The sequence below is a fragment of the Protopterus annectens genome, chromosome 8.part0 (assembly GCF_019279795.1).
Source record: "Protopterus annectens isolate FY-2018-M chromosome 8.part0, PAN1.0, whole genome shotgun sequence".
Taxonomy (NCBI): domain Eukaryota; kingdom Metazoa; phylum Chordata; order Ceratodontiformes; family Protopteridae; genus Protopterus; species Protopterus annectens.
Genome location: NC_056741.1, coordinates 430,932,816 through 430,954,484, shown reverse-complemented (window position 1 = coordinate 430,954,484; position 21,669 = coordinate 430,932,816). Strand labels below are relative to the sequence as shown.

Below are 21,669 nucleotides of genomic sequence, written 5' to 3'. Positions count from 1 at the left end.
TTTGAGAAGGAAGAGTACCTACAACCCCTCACTTCATCCCCAGTTAAAAACTTTGAATCCCTTGTAGAAAGGGAACTTAGAATGGAGGTTATGAAAAACAGATTCCCACCCAACCTTACCACGGAGGAAAGGATACTATTGAATGAAATTAGAAGTAACAAACACCTCAGAATAATGAAGCCTGATAAGGGAGGGGGAACTGTTTTTATGGATGCTACTGTGTACGAGGCCAAAATGTTAGACATATTAAGTGAGACAACCAAGTATGTCAGAATATCGAGAAATGAGATAAATATTGCTTATCAACATATACACTTGGCCTTAACTTATTATTAGAGGGTTTGATAGACCCCAACACTCTGTCTTTTTTGAATAGTGACAAACCATGGGTGCCCTCAATTTTTGGTATACCCAAGGTACATAAAAATTTTAATGATCTCCCTTTGAGACCAATCGTCGCAGCAGAGCGTTCGATAACTGCACCATTAACCCAAAATTTGGATGTTAAATTAAAACAAATCCCACAGCAGGCTACCTATGTTCTGAGAGATTCTTGGGATCTATTGTGGTGTTTTAAACCTGAACTTTACAATGAATACCTTTTATTTGTCAGTATTGACATAGTTGACCTATTTGGGTGTATACTCCATGATACTGGCTTATCCTGGTTTGAGGAAGTAGTCAATGAACTTGGCACATTGACCTTTAAAAAATTTTGAGCATGTTTAGAATTAATGGAAATTGTTCTAAAAAACAATTTTTTGTTTTTCGAGGGGGAATTTTTTCAGCAGGCGAGTGGGGTAGGCATAGGTGCCAGGTGCGCCCTGGTATACGCCAACTTCATTCTCATGTATTGGGAACACAAATTTGTCTTAAATTCCCCCTTTATGAGTTGTTGGACATTATATAGGTGTTTTCTGGATGATATAATTATCTTATGGATGGATTCTGAAGCCAGATTACATGAGTTTTTTAATATCTTTCTAATACTACCATTTTTTTGAGATTCACACACCAGGATAGAAAATAGAAAAATATGCAGGGGGCTTTAAATCCAGGGTCTATAGGAAAGAGACCTACTCGAGATAATTTCTTCATTTTAATAGTGCTCATCTGCTCAGCCAGAAAAAAAGTATAGTTAAGGGTTAATTTGTTAGAATCAGTCATATGACATCTGATGAGATTGACTTTTACCTAGAAGTTGAGAACCTAAACACTATGTTTAGGGATAGAGGTTACCCGAAGCACTTGATTGAACAAATATACAATGAAGTTAAAGAAGCTAGACAGGAGAGAATTTTCCCTATTTTAGGAAAGGACACACTCACTGAGAACAGTAATCTTGCACAGGTAGCAACACATAATCAATGCTCAGGGAGTGACACTGAGTCAGCTTTCATTACTGATTTTAGTGGGGCTGCACGTGCCATTAAGAACATTTTGGAAAGAGAGTGGTCTAGGTTTTCAAAATTATCTGGCCTGAAAGGTATTCGTGGCACCCCTTTTACTTGTATTTTTAGAAAGGGATTGAATATCAAGAACCTTGTGAAAGAAACCATAGTAGAGAATACAATCATAGGAAAGTAGGGACACACAAATGTGGTAGATGTCCGCAGTGTCCCTTTATTGCCCAAGAAGGGGTTATGATGAAAGCATGGGATCATTACATTTTAGGGGTTAGCCATACTACATGTGATTCCTTTGGTATAGTGTATGTTGCAATTTGTAAGAAGTCCCCTTCTTTCTATGTAGGGAAAACCGAGAGAACTTTAAAAAGAAGAATATATGAACATATGAGGGATATACGTAACAAAAAGCATAATAATGCTTTATACAATCATACACTTAATTGCCCCTTAGCTACATTCTTGTTTTTTTAACTTGAAGATGTCCCCCGGGATGTCAGAGGAGGTCTTTGGGAGGCCAGAATTGAGTACCAAGAGGTATATTGGCAGGTAATTTTAGAGATTTTAGAGGCCAATAAAACCTCTGGACTCAATGAAAATATTTCTTGGGTACCAGTACTAAAGTTAAGGGCAGCAAGATTATAAGAGGGCATTTGGACCTGCATATTATATATTAACATATTAAAATATGAAGATACAAAAATGTTTATAAGACTGGCATCTACCTGTCAAGATAAGCTTTATAGAATTAATACTATTTCCTATAATTTGGTTGTGACATTTAATTAAAGTTTTAATAAATATACTAGGACTATTTTAAATAGATTTTAGATAGGAAAGTTTGAAAAAGTTTTTTATGTAAAGATGTTAGTTTATTTATATAGGATTTTCCTGCAAAAAGTATTAAAATGTGCAATTTTTTTAGAGTTGTGTAGTTTTAATAATTTAAAAAGCTAATTATGTAGCTTTAAATTTTAGGGTGGCTTAATTAATTGATTGTTTAATTTTTTAATGGATTACAATATTTAAAGGGTTTGTTTGCCTTTCCGGAGTCTTGTTTGATGAAGTTGGTGACAAAAACGTACTTTGTTGAAGCATTAATAAAATTTGCTGTGGTTACATTTGGAAGTGGATGTTTCCTTGCTAATATTAAGTCCATTGCTCTTGAAGGGTGTGTTGGCACACCTTAGTTTTTCTGGTCTTATTGTCTTTTTTACTGAGGAGTTCCCTGGTATTTGTGTTTAAAGGTGGGTCTTATTTAAAAAAAAAAAAAAAAAAATATATATATATATATATATATATATGTGTGTGTGTGTGTATATATATATATATATATATATATATATATACACACACACACACACATATGTATGTATATATTCACTATTTTCCTTCAGAAATGTGTCAGATATATGTCTCTGAAATCATGTTTCCATTTTTTTTCACTTTTTTGTTCTTGCTGTCTGTCAGTCATCATCCCCCTCTTGGTATGATGACCCATTAACTCCTCACCATCAGGGTAAGAGTTGACATAGAGGGGCCATCATTCAAACAACTATCAGGACATCGTTCAAAGTTTTTTATTTTAACCATATCACTTCATGCATGCTTGGCTAAGTAGCCAAAGGGGTTATGCAACAGTCTGGCCTCACTGATCATCTATCAGTTCCTCAAGCGATGTTGCCAACAAGCAGCCCTGCCCTTCCATGTAACACACTTTCCCATTTGCCCAGTGAGCACTCACAACTCTCCCATTCTCCCCCAGAAGAGAAGAGTAGGCCATGCCCCTTTACTTCTCTCCCTCCTCGCCTGACTCATCCAGTGCTGGCTAATCAAACCCTAGTCATCTGGGTTGCAGGAAGAAGTCCACCCTCTGTGACCTAGAGCTGGGTTAGTTTTGTCTTTTAATGTGAAACCGCTGCAACTGAATCAAGGCATAGGAATTTACTGAAGTAATTTCCAGCATTAATAGGCTTCCTGCAGAGTTTACAAACTATGCACTTCTTGACAGGGATAGAGAGAGATACTTGGGAATATTATCATTACACACATGACATTCTAAGAAAACTTTTCACAATAAAACAAGAAGGCCCTGTAACTTTAATGACAATATGGGGATCAATTGTCACTGTGTCTGAACTTTGGGTCATGGCAGCTTAGAGATCATACAAATGGAATTATATAATCAATGACTAAAAATGACAAGCCAAACTGTGGCCTATTGTAGAATAACTAAGGAAAACAACAGTTCATCTATATATACTGCTTAGAATGAAAGTAAAAAAATGTTTTATTAGTACGTAACTGCTTTTGCCTCTTTCCACAAATTTTGTTGAGAATTTTCCAGACTTAAGACATTTCATATGAATCTAAAGAAGATAGGTACTTAGTCACGCTTTGAGTTTTCCACTCGCATAACAGTTACAAGTAAACCATGCACTGAAAAGAAATAAAGTGTAGTGCATAATGATGATGCAAAAACATAAATGAGAAAACACTGAATGTCAGTTTTTTTGTATAAACTCCAATCAAGGAACTAGTGGTCCCCTTTTTGAGAATACTTAAAATTACATACAGTGAAATCATTGCTCCTTCTTGATAATACCTTAGAATTACATACAGTGAAATCATTGCTTACTGACTGGGCTTCTGGGCACCTTGCAGAAATCAGTACTGTTCTACTGACTGTTGTGTTATTACATTTAAATAATATTACACTGTTGTTCCTTGTTGCTATTTATTTGTTGTTCAATACTACAAATATCTAGATAATATTATAGCATTGTAAGTTACTAATACTAGGTATATAGAAACCACCCAAGAAAATTATTTTCCTGTGCCCCTGTCGAGCAGAGCCACAGAAGTAATCCCTGGGGTGAATTTTCTATTTCCCATCCAATCATCAATCTTGAAGAGTGCTAATGAGGAGCTCTGTTTGACATAGATAGGTAGTCTGTTCCAGAGTATGGGAAGTCTCTGTGACAGGAATCTATCCCTCCAGCATGTTCTGTTTATTGTGGTGACAAGGTTTAGGTTCCTAGAGTGTGTAACTTGGAGGGATTGGGATTTATTTAAGTGGAGCATGTCCAACAGCTCTGGTTTTGACATAGCTTTGTATGTTAGGCAGAGATCGCCTCTGAGTAGGCGATATGTGACGGAGTAAAGCTGGAGTTTTTTGAGACGGTCTGCATAGGGCATCTGTTTGAGGCCAGTAATCCTCTATGTGAGGTATTTCTGTGGCCTTTCCAGCTGTTGTAGATGTCTTGTGAGGTACATACCAAAAGGGGTGTTGTGCTCTATAATGGGTCTAATGAGTGATGAGTAGAGGGGAACAATGACCTCTTTTATTCTGGATGAAAAACCTCTTGTGATGAGGTGAGCCACGTAGAAGGATTTCCTGACCACTGTGGCAATGTGATTATCAAAGGAGAGACTACTGTCCACCTGTTTCCCAAGGTCTCTTATCACACTTTCAGCATTAAGTAGACTACCACTTATGTGGTAGTTCATGGGTACAGAGGTTTTACCAAAGGGGATGACAATACATTTTTTGGCATTGAGCTTCAGACCATGGCTTTGACACCAGGCATCTGTCTCAGTGAGGCCCTTTTGTAGTATGTCCACATCATTAGGAGTTTTGATTATGGCTCCCAGTTTGCAGTCATCTGCAAACTTTATTAGCCAAATACCTTCTGTGTTAGCCTGTACTTCAGAGAAGTAGATACCAAACATGAGAGGACCCAGGACTGAACCCTGTGGTACTCCACTTGTCACTTGTCTGAAGTCGGATTTGGAGTCTGCTACTTTCACAGTGTGGGTTCTGTCCGTGAGCCAGTTGGCAACCCATCTTGTGACATAGGGATTTATACCTAGTTTAGTGAGCTTATCTATAATTCCAGAGTGGGGGATGGTGTCAAAAGCCTTGGAGAGATCTAGATAAGCTGTGTGAACTACCTTACCCTCATCTATGGCTTTGGTGACTGCTTCAAAGAAGTCAATCAGGTTTAGGAGACATGATCTGCCTTTTACAAACCCGAACTGGGTAGGGTCCAGAGTTTGGAGATTACCAATGTCTTTGTTTATGAGTTCCATGGTCTTGCAGACCAGGCTCATCAGGCTAATGGAGCGGTAGTTTCTGGGGTCCGTCATGACTCCCCCTTTGTGGAGTGGGATAACTATCGAGGTGCACCATTCAGTGGGCACAAAGCCTGAGGTGAGGCTATGACTGAACATGGTACTTAGGTAGGGTACCAGTTCATTCTGTAGTTCATGTAGAACGCAGCCTGGGATATTGTCAGGTCCCACGAATGCTGTGTTCTTGGCTTTGGAGAGTGTGTATTTTACCTGTGCAGCCGTGATTACAGGAACTTTGCATTCTTCCGGTATAGAGATGGGCCCTCTAGGGGGTAAGAGGGGGGTAAAGTTAGCACTGAACCTATCTGCCAGGATGTTGGCAATATCAGTTGGTTCTGTATATTTAGTGCCATTGTGCTATAACTCAGAGCAGATCTGAGTGTTGCCATTAAGATTCTTGACATAGCTATAGAATGCTTTGTGGTTGTCTTTAGAGTCAGTGGCAATTTTGTTTTCGTAACTAGCTTTGGAGGATTTTATGAGGGATCTCAGTTTCTTACTGAGGTTGACCAGGGAGTTCCTCCAGTCATGGGATTTTACTCTTTTTTGCAACAGTTTCTTTCTTCTGTTGTAGAGTTTGTTTATGGCAGAGGACCAGCAGATTGGCTTCCTTTTTTTGAGGATAACATCTTGGTTCTATTAGGGATAGCATGATCCATGCACTTGTGTAAGTGCTTATAAAGTGCATTTGTATAGGATTCAGCAGTCGTACCTCTATTGTCTGTCTGCATGGGGGTCATGAAGTTTGCCACTTTTGTCTTAAGAAGTGTGAAGTTGGCTTTGGAGAAGTTTTTTACGGTGGTTTCCCTAATTGGGGGTGGGGGCGGTATGTGGATATCTAGGGTGATTAGCTTGTGGTCGGATCTGACCAAAGAGGAATTGACCTCTGGTGTGGAACACCGGTTGCCCATGTTGGTAATCATCAGGTCTAGGATATTGCTGCCTCTGGTGGGGGTGTGACTAAGTTGATTGAAGGCGTTGGAATTTATGAATTCCAGAAAATGTTGAGCAAAAGAGTTGGTACCTGAGTAGTTTTCCCAGTTAATGGTGGGGTAGTTGAAATTGCCCATTATTAGGGTGTTGGGTTGTACCCTAATACTTTCCTGTGTATCAGGAAATGAGGAGTGGAAATACTGGGGAATGGTGGGGGGTCTGTAGCAAGCTACAATTTGGAATGCGGTCTTGCCCAGAGTTAATTGCACTTGCATAATCTCAGATGCATTATGCTGTGCAACTAGCCTGAAGGTGTGGATATCCTTAATGAGTATGGACACGTCTCCACCTTTAGTGCTTCATTCTGGGTTAGGTGGCTGAAAGGTGTGTTATGAATTATGCCCTGGTAATGCAGGGGTACTCTCTGGAGCTTTGAACCAGGTCTCTGTCACTGCACAGATGTTGACGTTCTCCATTTTAAGGAGTGCCTCGAGTGAGTGCATTTTGAGGTTTAGACTTCTAGCATTGAGTAGCATTACCCTCAGATTTTGCTTGCTTGTACCAGTTACAGTGGTGAATTTGTCATTTCAACCTTGCCTAAAAAAGGCACTATAGGGGTGGCAATAGCCTTAGCCAGTATCCGGAATCGCAAGGGCGACAGGTGCAGGCCATCTCTGGCAAAGCATCATGGTCTGTCAATCATGTCGTCCCAGGCAGACAAATACTGGATCCCCTTAGAATGACACCAGAAGTTTAGCCAATTGTTGAAGTCATTCAGTTCATGCCTTCCCTTAAACCTCATTCCTACTCCAAAACATTTCTCTGCATGTATTTTTTCCTACAATTCCCATTTTGTTCTATGTAATTTGTTCCTACCCTTTTCTGAAGATCCTACTTCCATTTCTTCATAGGTTCATAGGTTCATACTAGGCTATCTGCCCAAGGGCATTTATAAGCCTAGCCCATAGTTATGTGGCTTTCGCCACCCCTTTAGTTTGAATAAAAACTATGCCTATCATTTTGCTGTGCCTCTGTCAAGCAGTGACACTGAAGTAATCCCTGGGGTATATCTGCAATCTCCCATCCATTGGTCAAGATTCCTCTTGAACAAGGCCAGAGAGGTGCTCTGCCTCACATGTACCGGGATTTTGTTCCACAGCATAGGGAGTCTCTGGGTGATGAATCTGTCCCTCCAGCACGTTCTATTTATAACCGTGTCAAGGTTTAAGTCTCCCGCCTTTGTGGTTCTGAGGGATCTAGATTTTTGAGGTGAAGCATATTCATCAAATCTGGGTTTGACATGGCCTTATATGTCAGGCACAGGTCACCTCTGAGCAAGCGGTATGAGACTGAATAGAGCTGGAGTTCTTTCAGTCGGGCAGCATAAGACATATTTTGAGACCCTTTATCCTTTTGGTGAGGAACTTTTGGGGCCTTTCAAGCTGCAGCAGGTGTCTGGTCAGATACATTCCGAATGGGGCATTGTACTCAATCATAGGTCTAATGAGTGATGAGTACAGGGGGACGATGACCTCCCTTGATCTAGATGTGAATCCCTTCATGATCAGGTGGGCGATATAGAAGGTTTTCCTAACTACTTTAGCAACATGAGTGTCAAACGAAAGGCTACTGTCAACCTGGGTCCCCAGATCCCTGATGACTTTTTCTGTGCTCAGTGGATTGCCACCAATATGGTAGCTAGGGGTAACCTTGTTTTTCCTGAAGGGTATGACTATGCATTTTTTGGCATTTAACTTCAGGCCATGGCTCTGGCACCATTTATCCGTTTCTGTGAGGCCCTTCTGGAGGATATCTGTGTCAGATGTGTTTTCGACTATGGCGCCCAGTTTGCAGTCATCTGCAAACTTTGTCAGCCATAACCCTCCTGTGTTTGCTTGTACTTCAGAAAAGTAGATGCCGAACAAGAGTGGACCCAGGACTGAGCCCTGTGGGACACCACTTGTGACAGGCTTTGAGTCTGACATGGCTCCAGCAACTCTGACCCTGTGGGTTCTGTCACTTAGCCAGTTTGCAACCCATCTTGTGATGTATGGGTTTACATTCAAGCTGATGAGTTTTCGATGATACCTGAGTGGGGTATTGTGTCAAGGCCTTTGCCAGGTCGAGGTAGGCTGTATGGACTGCCTTTCCCTCATCAATGGCCTTGGTGACTGTCTCGAAAAAGTCAACCAAGTTTAAGAGGCAGGATCTGCCTTTGACAAAGCCAAACTGGGTTGGATCCAAAGTCTGCAAGTTCCCTATGTCTTTATTTATGAGTTCCATTATGATCCTCTCCATGGCTTTGCAGATAAGGCTTGTCAAGCTAATGGGGTGGTAATTTCCAGGGTCTGTGGAGGCACCGCCTTATGAAGTGGGAACACAGTCACCGTGCGCCACTCCTTGGGTACGTATCCTGAGGTGAGGCTAAGATTAAACAGCTGTCCTAACTGTGGGTTTAATTCCTCGTTGAGTTCGTGAAGCACACAGCCGGGGACACCATCCAGTCCCATGGATGCTGTGCTTTTTGCCTTAGTGAGGGCAGTTCTCACCTGGGCGTTGGAGATGTTTGGGGGGCTACAATCCTCTGGAATAGATATCTCTCCTTTTGGGGGGGAGAAGTTTGCACTGAACCTGTCAGCCAGTATGTTGGCAATGTGTGTAGGTTCAGTAATTTTCACATCATTTTGAACTAATTCTGAGCATATCTGGGAGTTTCCTCCTAGGTTTCTAACATAGCTAAAGAAGGCCTTATGATTCTCTTTAGAGTCCTTGGCGATTTTTCTCTCAAAATTTGCCTTGGATGATTTTATGAGAGCTCTTAGTTTTTTACTTATAATGATCAAAGGTGTCTTACCTTTCAAGGATTTTGCTCTATCTTGTAATAGCTTCCTCCTTTTGTTGTAGAGCTTGTTTATGGCTGGGGTCCACCAGACTGGACGCTTGCCTTTGGTACAGAGAGTCTTAGTTTTGTTTGGGATTGCCTGATCCATGCAGTCCTGTAGGTGCTGGTAGACGGCATTTGTAAGTGATTCAGCGGTTTGAGTAATGTTTACCACTGGCTCAGGGGCCTTAAAGGAGACCACACTAGTTTTTAGAAGTGTGAAATCGGCTTTTGAGAAGTTTTTCACTGTGGTCTTTTATGTTTCAGGTGGGGCCGGGATGAGGACCTCCAGCGAGATTAGTTTATGATCTGATCTCACCAGTGAGGGGTATACTTCCGGTGTTGAACATTTTGATCCCATGTTCGTGATGATGAGATCAAGTATGTTTTCTCCTCTTGTGGGATGGTGACTAGTTGTTCCATGGCATTTGAGTTTATGAACTCCAGGAATCTTTGGGTTAGAGCGTTCGGGCTTGAGTAGTGTTCCCAGTCTATATTAGGGTAGTTGAAGTCACCTAGTATGATGGTGTTTGGAGATACATTTATCCCTCCAATGTTTTCAGGAAGGCCATGTGAGGTTCCTGAGTTTGAGAGGGTGGCCTGTAACATGCTACAAATTGCAGAGCAGTCTTGCCTATGGTTAATTGCACCTGGATGGTCTCCGATGCATCGTGCGTTGCCACCAACCTTGAGGTGTGGGTGTCCTTTATGAATATGGACACCCCCCTCCTTTCTTGGTGTTGTCCGGATTTTGGGGCCGGAACGCATGATATGAGGTGAAACCTGTTAGTGCTGGGGTGCTCTCAGGAGCCTTGAACCAGGTTTCTGTCACAGCACAGACATCGATGTTCTCCATATTGAGAAGGGCCTCGAGTGTGTGCATCTTGAGATTGAGACTTCTGGCATTGAGCAGCATTACCCTTAGTTTTTTTCCTTTTTGGTGTTCTAGGGTGGTAGGTTTAGAATTTGAGCCTTGCCTAAAAAAGGCACTTTTTATCTCTGTTAATAAATTCACTACTTCTTGTATGGCTGGTTTAGACTTTGATTTCCATTTTCTAGTAATTGTTTTATTGGCAGCTACCAGAATTAAACTCTGCGTGGCCTTACTATGTCTAGACAATTATGATTCTGTATTACAGTTCAAAAAACAATTCTTTAGTTACATCAATTTACTCACCCAGTATTTCTGTCAGAGTAGTCTGCAGGGAATTTTTAAAGAATGCCAACCCATTTACCCCTTTCTTCCCCATCGCACCTCCAACATTTACATTATCTGACAAAAAAAAATCTTTGGATCTGCTTGGGGTATAAAAATAAAACCAGAAAGTGAAGAAATAAAAGTGAGAAAATAAAACCAGTGAAGAAAAATCCACTTTAATAGTAGCAGAACTTCTGCTACTATTAAAGTGGATTTTTCTTCACTGGTTTTATTTTCTTTCTTTAGGATTGTTTGGTTAAACTAGAACTGAATTATTTGTTTATTTATTTATGTATTTATTTCAGTTAGTTAACCAGAAAAGTCCATTGGGCCAAGGTAGCCCGTTTTCAGTGGAGGCCCGAGGAGAAAAGCTCCAGACAGAAAGACAATATACAATATACAATGTATTAGTACAGCATATGAGAACGACAGTTTAACATTCAATATACAGCAAGGCAAGATTTTACATATCTTGAAATGTATGAGCTGAGTCAATCGCTTATAAGATATTAGCAAAAACAATAAATTTATGCTCATTTAATACACTACATGTATTTAGGCAAAGGAATTTTTAATGAGCTGAATTGAAGCAGTGGCAGAGATTAGAGTAGAATAGAATAGGGATAGGTATCAGGAATCAGGTAGGATGGGTACAGGAGCAGTCCCAGAGGGAGTAGAGGTGAGAGTGGAGTAGGGTTTTAAAGGATGGTAGGTTAGGGGTAGTTCTAATGTAAGGGGGAAGACAGTTCCATAATCTGGCAAGGGAGAATGATAGTAGAAGTTGCCCTGGTGCGTGTAAAGGCTTGTAAAGTTCTAAGAGGTTCTGATTTCTGGATCTAAGTGTTCTATGTGAGTGGTGAAGTTTTAGGGAAGAGGAGAGTGATGGATAGTTAGAAGGTTTGAAAATTAGCTTGTGTGCTGTAGTTAGTTGAATGAAATTTAGGTAGCTTGGGAGTTCCAACCAATTTAGAGCACGTAGGGAGTTGCAATGGTGAGTAGAGGATTTGGATCTTGTGGCAAACTTTGAAATTTTGTTATGATTGGAGGTTAGAGAGTAGCAGAGCTCCATACAAAAGGGAGGGCAGGAGGTAGGTGGTAGATAGGAGTTGTCTAGAAGACAGAGAAAGGTAGCGCCTGTGTTGATAAAGCATACCAAGTTTTTGATGAGTCTGTTTAATATTGGTTTGTAGGTGGATATCATATTTTAGCTGGTCATCGATAAGAACGCCCAGAACTTTTGTATGGGGAACTATTTCAATAGTTGTTTTGTTTAGGCTAAGTATAGAGAAGGATGCTTTGTCAGCAGCAGTATGCCTAGAAGGGGTAAAGATCATTATTTTAGATTTGGAGGCATTTAGGGCTAGGTGATTGTCAAGCATCCAGGACTCAGTGGAGGAGAAGGCTTCTTGCATAAGGTTTATTAGTAAAGGAAGAGTTTTGGCTGAGCAGATGATAGTGGAGTCATCTGCATATTGCACCAGTTTAGCAATGGTGATCTTTTGGTGGAAATCATTGATGAAAATGGTAAATAGTAAAGGACCCAAAATAGAGCCTTGGTGTACACCTGTTGGGGTGTGAAGGAAAGAAGAAGTGCAGTAGTTCCAATTTACAGCTTGTTCCCTGGCTGAGAGATAGCTGGAGAACCATTTTATAGATGAATAGGAGAGATTAAGATGGGAGAGTTTAGAAAGTAGAAGCACATGAGAGACAGTGTTGAAAGCTTTAGATAAGTCGAGGAGGAGCATAGAAACAATGTTCCCAGAGTCACGAGCAGAGTTAATGATTTTGAGGAAGGAAAGAAGGGCAGTGGTGGTGCTATGTCCTGGTATAAACCCGTGTTGGGTAGGAGTTAGGAGTTGGTTGTCCAATAGGTAGGGTAATAGTTGGAGGTGAATACATTTTTCGAGTATCTTAGAGATAGGGGATAGGATAGCAATAGGGCAAAAGTTGGGGATTGAACAGTTTGTACCTCCTTTATGGAGGGTGATGATGAAGGCTTTTTTCCAGAGGTATGATACATAGGACTTCTGAATGGAGCGATTGATTAGGATGCTGATTGGAAGAGCTATGCCATCAGCAGCTAGTTGGAGAAAGTTGGATGGAATGTCATCTGGGGCATTAGAGCAAGCTTTTAACTTTTGTAGGAGCTTTTTTATAGTGTGGGTAGGAATGGATTTGAGAGTAAAAGGGGAGGACTTAGAGTTTATGGATGTTAAGTTTTTGTTATCAGTTAAGTTGGGGGGGGATGTTGTTAGGGAAAGAAGAGGTGAGTTTGCCTATGGAGTCAATGAAAAATAAGTTGAATTGGGTAGCTAGGTGGAGGTCTGGTATGTCTGGGTCATGGCAAGGGTTCTCTTTTTTGCCTAGGGATAATATTGATGAAATACTATTCCAAAATTCTCACTGTTTTTCATAAGAATTAAAAGTGCTCAAATCCAACAAACTCCAAAAAATATGAAAAAGAGCACTTCGGAAGGCCAAACCAAACTTTGAGCTAGAATCCTTTAATAAATCCACAATAAAAGCTGGTAATACGGCAAACAAACACACATACAATTATGAAAAGAAAGGAATACTTATTTTTTTAAAATGTTTTAATACTATGCACATATATTATTTATATTATAGTGTACATATCACTTTGTATTTATTGTATTGACTATTGAAGAATGTTAGGGTTATTTATCACAACATACAAGGAATTATTATCATGTGTTTATTGATTAATTGATCCATTTATATAATTGGTTGATTTCTGTTGCTTTGAGTACAAATAAGACATAATTATGAGGTATGCATATATCTGAGGAAGTCTTTATTCTGATGAAAAAGCATTTTGAAGTATAAACTTTTATGTGTTTGTTTGCTGTATTACCAGCTTTTATTGTGGATTTATTAAAGGATTCTAGCTCAGAGTTTGGTGTGGCCTTCTGAAGTGCTCTTTTAACATTTTTTGGGGTATAAAAATACCTATGCAAACAGTTCTAAGAAAAAATCCTGAATCTTCTAGACTTTGTTGTATATTTGGGAGTCATACATAAATCCTCCTATTGTTTCTTTGTGAATTGCTTATCCAGTATCTTTTCCCAATCCTTTCTAACTTCCACTTATTGATTTCTATAGTTATCATGCAATATTTTAAATGGGCTACTAAATATAATTTTTTAACTGCAACTTCTGTTCTAGATTCTACTAAAAACTCTACCTGCACTGGTTTTTCACTTAGGACCCCCCTTTTCCTTTCTCTTTGCCTATACTCTGATATCAATCATTGATAGGGAAGGCAATCTCTAGTCTGCAGTCCAAATATTTTATTGTCATTTTCCCATTCTAATACTTTACCATCTATAATTATTTGCTCCCAATATCTTGGTTCCTTTGCAAGTTTTCTTTAGTAAATTCCATCCCCCTCTTGCCAGTTCTCTGTAACCCTAATTGCAGTCATCCCTGTCGCTTGTCCTTATCTAACATAGAAGATGAACAGGTAGGATAGTTTGTCTACATGCTTTATTACATAGAAACACATCAGGATGGATATCATTATCATAAAATATAAACTAACTGATTAACAGACAAACCTTACAGACATACATGCTTACATCTCAACAGCTTACTACAAAATGGAAGTCAGGATCGCACATGCTCAGTGTTTATACACTTGTGCAAGCCCTCTGATAGCTTCTTAAAGATACCTACACACATATTGATCTACAATCCCTATCAGCAAAATCTTGGCTTAGTTCTTATAATACTTTCTACCACTTTATGAATATAATATTCTCTATGGTTATTGTTATTCTCCATAATGACCTGCTTCCAAAATCCCAGTCTCTCCGTAATTCTTGAGCTTTCCCCCTGTTTCATCATCTTCCCTTTCCACTTTGGATTATAGCTTTCTGCTTGTGTTATGCATAGGAGCCTTAAGTGTGTAGCTTTGAAATGCTCATTCAAAAAAGGGAATCCCAAACTATTTTGTTCTATTGAAAGGATCAATGTATCCCACTTGACTCTTGCCCTCTTCCTCTCCCACATAAAATTCTTCAACTCTTTATTAACTGCTATCCACAACTTCTCTTCTGGTTGATAAAAATAAGCCTGACCTGTGTATATAACTAAAGGTACAAAAAACATTTTCACTGCTTGTATCTTGCTATACATATCCCAAAAACCGAGCTTCCAGTTTCTTGGTTGTTGTATTATCTTTTGTTTATTCCCTTCCTACATATCTTAAGCTGCCATAACAGAGTCCTTTTTAACCCATACTTCTAAGGACTTCATTTTATCATCTCCCCATAAATATGAGTATTCCCGAACCACTTTGTATGTGGTTACCTGTATGACACCCCACCACTGGCCCAACAATCAAGGAACCTCAGTCCTCACCACTAGCACCAGTGGGGGATGTACATTGGGAGGATGACAGGTGCACACAAAGTATTTCCAGATGCAGAGACCACAGTCACTCTGGGACTGGTTTCTCCCTCTATCTCCAGATCCCCAAAAGACTCTCCACTGACACAGCTATAGAGTTGAGATCTCAGCTGAGTGGCCAAGCCAAGACCTCCTGCATCCTCTCTGTCCAACCAGTGCTTCATGTCCCTGCCCAAGTAGCTGACAAACACACTCTTTGGGATTTAGTTTACACACATACACACACACACACACACACACACACACACACACACACACACACACACACACACACACACACACACACACACTTCCTAGCTATGCCCCCTTCTGCCCAGACTATAAGTTAGTTATTACTGCCAACAGCCAACTCTTTATCAGCTATTTTAAGGCACTTCCTAGCTATGCCCCCTTCTGCCCAGACTATAAGTTAGTTATTTCTGCCAACAGACAACTCTTTATCAGCTACTTTAAGGCCCTTAACAAAGGGTGTCCAATCTTACTGTGTAATGTTACTATCAATACAAATGGTAGTTTGACCAAGAGCAAGGCTATTAGGAGTGGCCTACACAATGTCACCAAATAAATATGCAAGTACTCTCAAAGTGTAAATATGTCTAGACAAATCAGCCACAATGAAAGATTTAAATATATTTAATAATATATAATAAAAGAACAAGACAATACTAAATATATATTTACAGTAACATCACAGTTCAAAATCACGGGAAATATTTAAAACAACATTGCAGAACAGTCTCAAATAAATAAAGAAAAAACATCTAAAATAAGCTTTGCTATATTCTTGACTATATCTAAAAGAATTATACCATACTCTAGTACACTTAATTAGAACAGCAAGGCAGATGTGGTGAATAGATCCTCTAGGTGATGTCAGGTTAAAGACAGAATACAGAATAATATCTCCCTGTCAAAGAGTTATTAAATTAAGATCTCAAATATTATTGCTGGGAAAGCTTGCAGAATGACATAATTTCTTGTCATCTGACTCTATCCTAGGTAAAACCCCCGCTGCTGAAAGCCAGCAGTATTAAGCATTTACCTATGAAAATACATACACAAGGGCTTTCCCTCAGATCTTTGCAGATCTTGGATGTCATAAAACAATAAAAAACTTCCAAGACAATACAGAAAACTTCTCAGCACAGACATTGTGTCTGTTGCTGCACTGAAACTGAAAGATAACATCTTTTTATGGACCAGTCATAAAGTAATTTAATCTCAGCTATTTTTCTGACATTTTGCTAGTTAACTTTCTGTATTTCAGTTTCCATTTTTAAAATATATATGTTTAAACAGATATGATAGTGCATGTACATTTCTGTTCTTTTCCAGTAGGGTACACTGTGGTTAAATTTTTAAGCTCAGTACTTTACTAACCTTTTTCAACGCACACTTCTGTACCAGCAGTTTGATATATACATAGCATGCAGTTCTAATACAGCTGTAACACAAGCATCTTACACAAATCATTTTGATATTTACCAATACATTCATTTATTTACAAAATTCCAGATGACTGTGCTGGCAGTATCTTCCTTTGTCACACCTCAATATAAATCATGCTGATAGTCACAAATGTCATATAACTAGTTACAAAATTCCAAATAGCTGAGCTGGCAGTATCCCCCTTTGTTACAACCTTGTTTACAGCTATTGCCTTTGTTTTATCTTCATTAATTTTGTATGCCAAAAAAACCTGAAGCTGTGCCAGAATGTTCTACAAACCTTTTTCAGTTACTTGATGACCTAAATACATCCTGCTCTAATCCTTCTGTGGAGGATTCAATTGTTAAAGATGTACCTATGCCTCTGACTTCTACTCCCACTTCAGTAGTTGTATTCATAAGACAGTCCCTATCCACAGCAAATATACTGCAACATTTAAAAGCAAAACTTTATGGTGGACTACCTGTATAACAACATTACATAACAAAGACAAATAAATTACTTAATGCCTATTAGAAATTCTCATTCTGCTTTCCTTAAGTGCACACTTCTGCAAACTAGTAGAGAGCTTAAGGGAATCATTAGAAAGCTCACATCCAAATATGATCTTAAAATTTCCACTAAAACCAAAAATAACTACATTATTTCTTTAACTACGTTAGTAAGTTAAGAACTAACACTCAGGAATGTTCAGAGCTAATTCACAATAACAATGCCCACCATCCCTCTCAACCTCTTAGAGCAAGAAATCTGGACAAAGCCATAAATAAAAGTGGAACAAAGGCCCAAAAGTAGGAACAATTTTTAAATATTGCTCTCACAAACTTAGAAAGTTGATAGAATAACAGCATGCATTTTCTGAAGGGTGTGAAGTCTGAAACTCAAATGTCTGTCAATATTTTCTAACTTCAGTCTTTAATGATTTGCCACTAATTTGACAGAAAGCCACAATTTTATGAAAAACAAACCAAAAATATGAGGAAAAATCTGGACATTCTGCGAAAATCAGTACAACTGAGAGGTATGCTGCCCACTCTGACCTATATGTAGCTAATATTCCTGCTGACAAACTTAATGCAAACTTTACTTGATCTACTGTTATCACTGTTTCACATATTCCCCAGTCACAGCCATCCCTTTATTTAATTCCTGTGGAATAAATACTGTCAGCTTTTTCAAAAGCTAAGAACACCTCATCCATGAGCCCAGATAACACACCTGATTGGCTGATTATCAGTGCCAAGTATGGCCTACCTGAACACTCCTGATTGGCTGATTATCCGTGCCAAGTATGGCCTACCTGAACACCTACTTAACCTCTTGAATCTGAGTCTCTCCAATGGTTGCATTCTGGAAGCCTTAAAAACAACCATTGTGATGTCATTCTACAACAGTGCCCCAACAACACACCCTGGTAACTATAGTCCCATTAGTCTCACTAGCCTCATATGTAAAACTATGGAATGTATTATCTCAGACCTCATTAATATGGACATTGAAAATCTATTGTCCCCGAGCACTCATCACATCAGATTGGCTTTGGCAAAGGAAGATCGTGCCTCTTTAACCTCATTAATTTTTTTGAAAACGACACCAAACCAGTAGATAGTGGTTATGCAGTACATACATACAAACTTAGAAATCTGAATATAAATCCATATGTTGTACGATGGATAGCTAAATGTTTGCCTGAGAGAACTTATATGATTACAACTACAGGTATCACTTCTGAAATCAAAAACATTACCAGTGGTGTACTACTGGACTCAGTGCTGGGACGTTTCATATTTAGCATCTTGTTCTCAAAACAACTCGCCAGCATTTCTGGCATATGGTTCTCTAAGTTTGCAGATGACTGTAAATTGGGAGTTATCATTCAATCTTCACTTACTCACAATTCCATGTTAATAATTGGTGCAAGGACAATGGTCTCAAATTAAATGTGAAACAATGTAGTATAGTTAATTCTAGTAAACAAAACATTTCCCTACCATACAGGTGGCACACTTCAGTCAGGCACTGTTGTAAGAGATCTCGACACTCTTGTTGATAATTCCTTATCTTTTGACCATCATGCCACTCCAGTAGTTAGGAAAACCTTCTATTTGGATCATCTAATTTCCAAAGGAATATCCTCTTGATCCAAATAAGTTATAATTCCTCTTTATTCATATCTCACCAGACCTCTAATTGCGTATAATATCCCTGTTGGCAAGTGTTTGTCCAAACATATATATCAACTTAAGAGACATCATAAGTTCCTGACTAAAAAGATCAGTGGACTCACAAATCTTAGTTATAAGAAAAAGACTGGCAGCTCTGTCACTATACTGATTTTCTTACAGGCTTCTCTGCAATGGTATGTGTCTAGCCTCTTGAGCCATGAATGATCCAACCCTATTTGACCTTCTATTCCTTCACAGAACAAATGATTCCTCAAATACTAGGTAAAAAGAACAAATCTTCATCAATGAATAAATGAGACATTTGTGTGATAGATTCATATCCCCTTTATCACCCCACCTCTAGAACAAATGTCAGCTCTGCTGCATATCAAGCAGAGTAGCACCGTTGTTGCCATCACTCAATTGTCCGTGATATCTACAGCAAGATTCTAAACTTTTCTTCATAAAGTCATTAAATTATTTCAGACCACGATCCTATTGCATCCTTTATAGCCTATTCCTGGAGTGAGAACTATATGGTGCTGCCCCCCAACAGCTTTGCTTAATTTAGGATGCAATGTATTGGGGTGTTTCTTGTATGGATCTTACACTGCCTCTAGTGGCTGATTTTGAACCTGCATCAACACAGCAATGCCCTCTGCTCTACCCTGATGTGCATGTGCTCTCACATGTGCACCTTATGACAGCTACTGATACTGGCTCAGGAGTGTTAATCCTGCACCTCGTTTATGGCCTCTTCTTGCATCCTAGCCTTCACTTCCATTAGAGTAGACAATGAACTAGGGCTGCCATCTCCCTCCCCCAAGTTAATTAAGAACATTGATTCCATGAATTATAAAATTAAAGTGCCCAGTAATTTAGATCAGCATTCACAAAATGTGGGTAATATTAATTATAAAATTCTCAGGATGTATAGGTTGCACTGTGGAGTGAAGCACATTTGTGTATCATCTGGGACAGTGCCACGTGCTTGAGCTAACTTGGCATACACAATGCATAGGTAATAGGGCTCATTAAAAGAAAACTCTACCTTCTCCTGCAATTTAACTCAACTCTTGGGGTGCTTTTCTCCCTACAAAATAATTCCAGTACTGTGTAGGTACCTGAAATCTCCTTGTACTTTATAAAACTTTCATTTCCTCACTTTAGAGAGTTAGAGAGTATTCCACATTTTGTCCATTTGTTCCACATTATGAGAGGTAGTCTTCCTAATTTTGAAAACGGAAGGCTGAAAGCTATGTTAGGACTACAAAAAGATACTTTAAACAAAGGCCTGCAATTTAACAACTGTTTTGGTTGCAGCTATATAATTCCTTAGTATACTATAAAATAAGCCACAAGACACACACAAATGAGGGCCATTCAAGAAATAAAAGCAGCAGTCTTGTTACAGCCAGTATGTAAGATGACAGTGGCTGACACTAGTCCCATTATATGTCAATGGAATGGGAATACACCACTACTACTCATGACTAGCTTGACTCATATAAACCAGACTTGAAATGGATTATGGGAAAGAGAAAGGCTTGAAGAAAAATAAGATCACGTTGATATGTTAAGCCTCATTGACAGCCATTTTGCAGAAAAGATATTACAATTCTATAAGAAGCAGTCAGAATGATTTTGAGGTGTTAAAATAACTCAGAAAACAGGGACAGAGTGAGCATTTAGATTATTTTAGTTCTAAGGTGGAGTTTTCCTTTAATATAGCATGTTACTGAATCCACATAATGCAGAATCTCAGCGCCTACACAAAATATGGTCTACTGCAAAGAGTAATTGCCTCACTGGAGAAAAAAAAACAAGGACAAAAAAATGGAAGCCAATAAAATCCATTACAAGACCTAAATAACTACAAAATGATTGTTATGTCTGATCATGACAAAAGTGACAGTGTAGTTCTAACATCTAATACAGAAGTCATTTAGAATGCTATGGCCACCGAGAGTCAGAATAATGTGAATTTTTTTTGTCTCTTGTCCCAGAAACCAGCAGCAGCCCAGAAGATCTCCTTACCTAGCAAAAAGGCAAAACAGCTTTCAGTCAGGCCTGGATCACTAGACCTGGATCAATCAGAATCATTCCAGGACAGATTTCACTAATCAGCAAACAACAGAAGTTTTTCCGAGACAGAGCTATACGGACTCCAAGCAGGCATGGGCACAATAAAATTCAGTGGGAGTAGTGAGTCATGTCAGTGGAGTATCAGCATCGACCCAAAACAGATCACAAGTGTCTGCTTCCACTACAACAATGTAATTAAATTACTATTTGTTGACAAAGTGCACCACATGATTTTAAAATGTCTAATTTTACTGGAAGCCTTTTAACTACTGAGGAGATAATAGTCTTGCAAAAGGGCCTGTGTTTTATTCCGTCAGTGGGTATAAATATGGTGGAGACTAGTTCTGATGTAGAAACATTTACTTGTAAGTTATACTTTTTTATCTGCATAGCAAAACAAATGCCAATTTTGATCCTATGATCCCTGTAGTCATAATCCCCCTTCATCCTATAGCCTTACAGCATTCAAGTGGATATATATGCACAATACATTAGAAAAATTTTAGACAGCATGCCTAAGACAGGATTTTATAATATGTATAATGTGCAATGAATGGCTCTGTACTTTTTAAGGAATGATGTCAGTCTTTGTAATGGAAGCTGGGAAAGGCACTATTACCTACCAGGGTAGGACGAATGATGAAATGATCTATTTGATGAAACTTTTTTATAAAGAAGTGACTAGACATAATATTAAAAAATCTTACAGAAATGTTGATTTCTTCTCTGAAAATGTGATATATAATGTTTTTTTTTAGTAATTGTGAATTATCTTGAGTTTTTTTTTTTTTCAGGTTCCACATCCTAGTTTAGCTGTCATTTGTGGGATTCCAAAAATATCCACCTTCAGGTGGAGAATCAAAATTAGAACCTGTGTGTATATTTCTAGAAATCAGCATTAAAGATATTGTTTGCAAGATCTAAATTACTTGTAAAATATGGTAAAACAACTCCTGCTGACCGCAAAGCTGTGTTCAACCATGAACC

General features: G+C 38.9%; 1 protein-coding gene across 1 annotated transcript in view; it reads left to right on the top strand.

The window, feature by feature from the left end:
* The window catches only part of SNX27 (sorting nexin 27), a 2,194,393-nt gene extending 2,173,106 nt beyond the window's left edge, over positions 1 to 21,287 (top strand). Inside the window, exon 12 of the mRNA XM_044079208.1 lies at positions 20,604 to 21,287. Within this exon, the coding sequence (XP_043935143.1) occupies positions 20,604 to 20,720 (117 nt within the window). The 3' untranslated portion in view covers positions 20,721 to 21,287. The remainder of the gene's footprint in view (positions 1 to 20,603) is intronic.
* Positions 21,288 to 21,669: the final 382 nt, after the last annotated feature.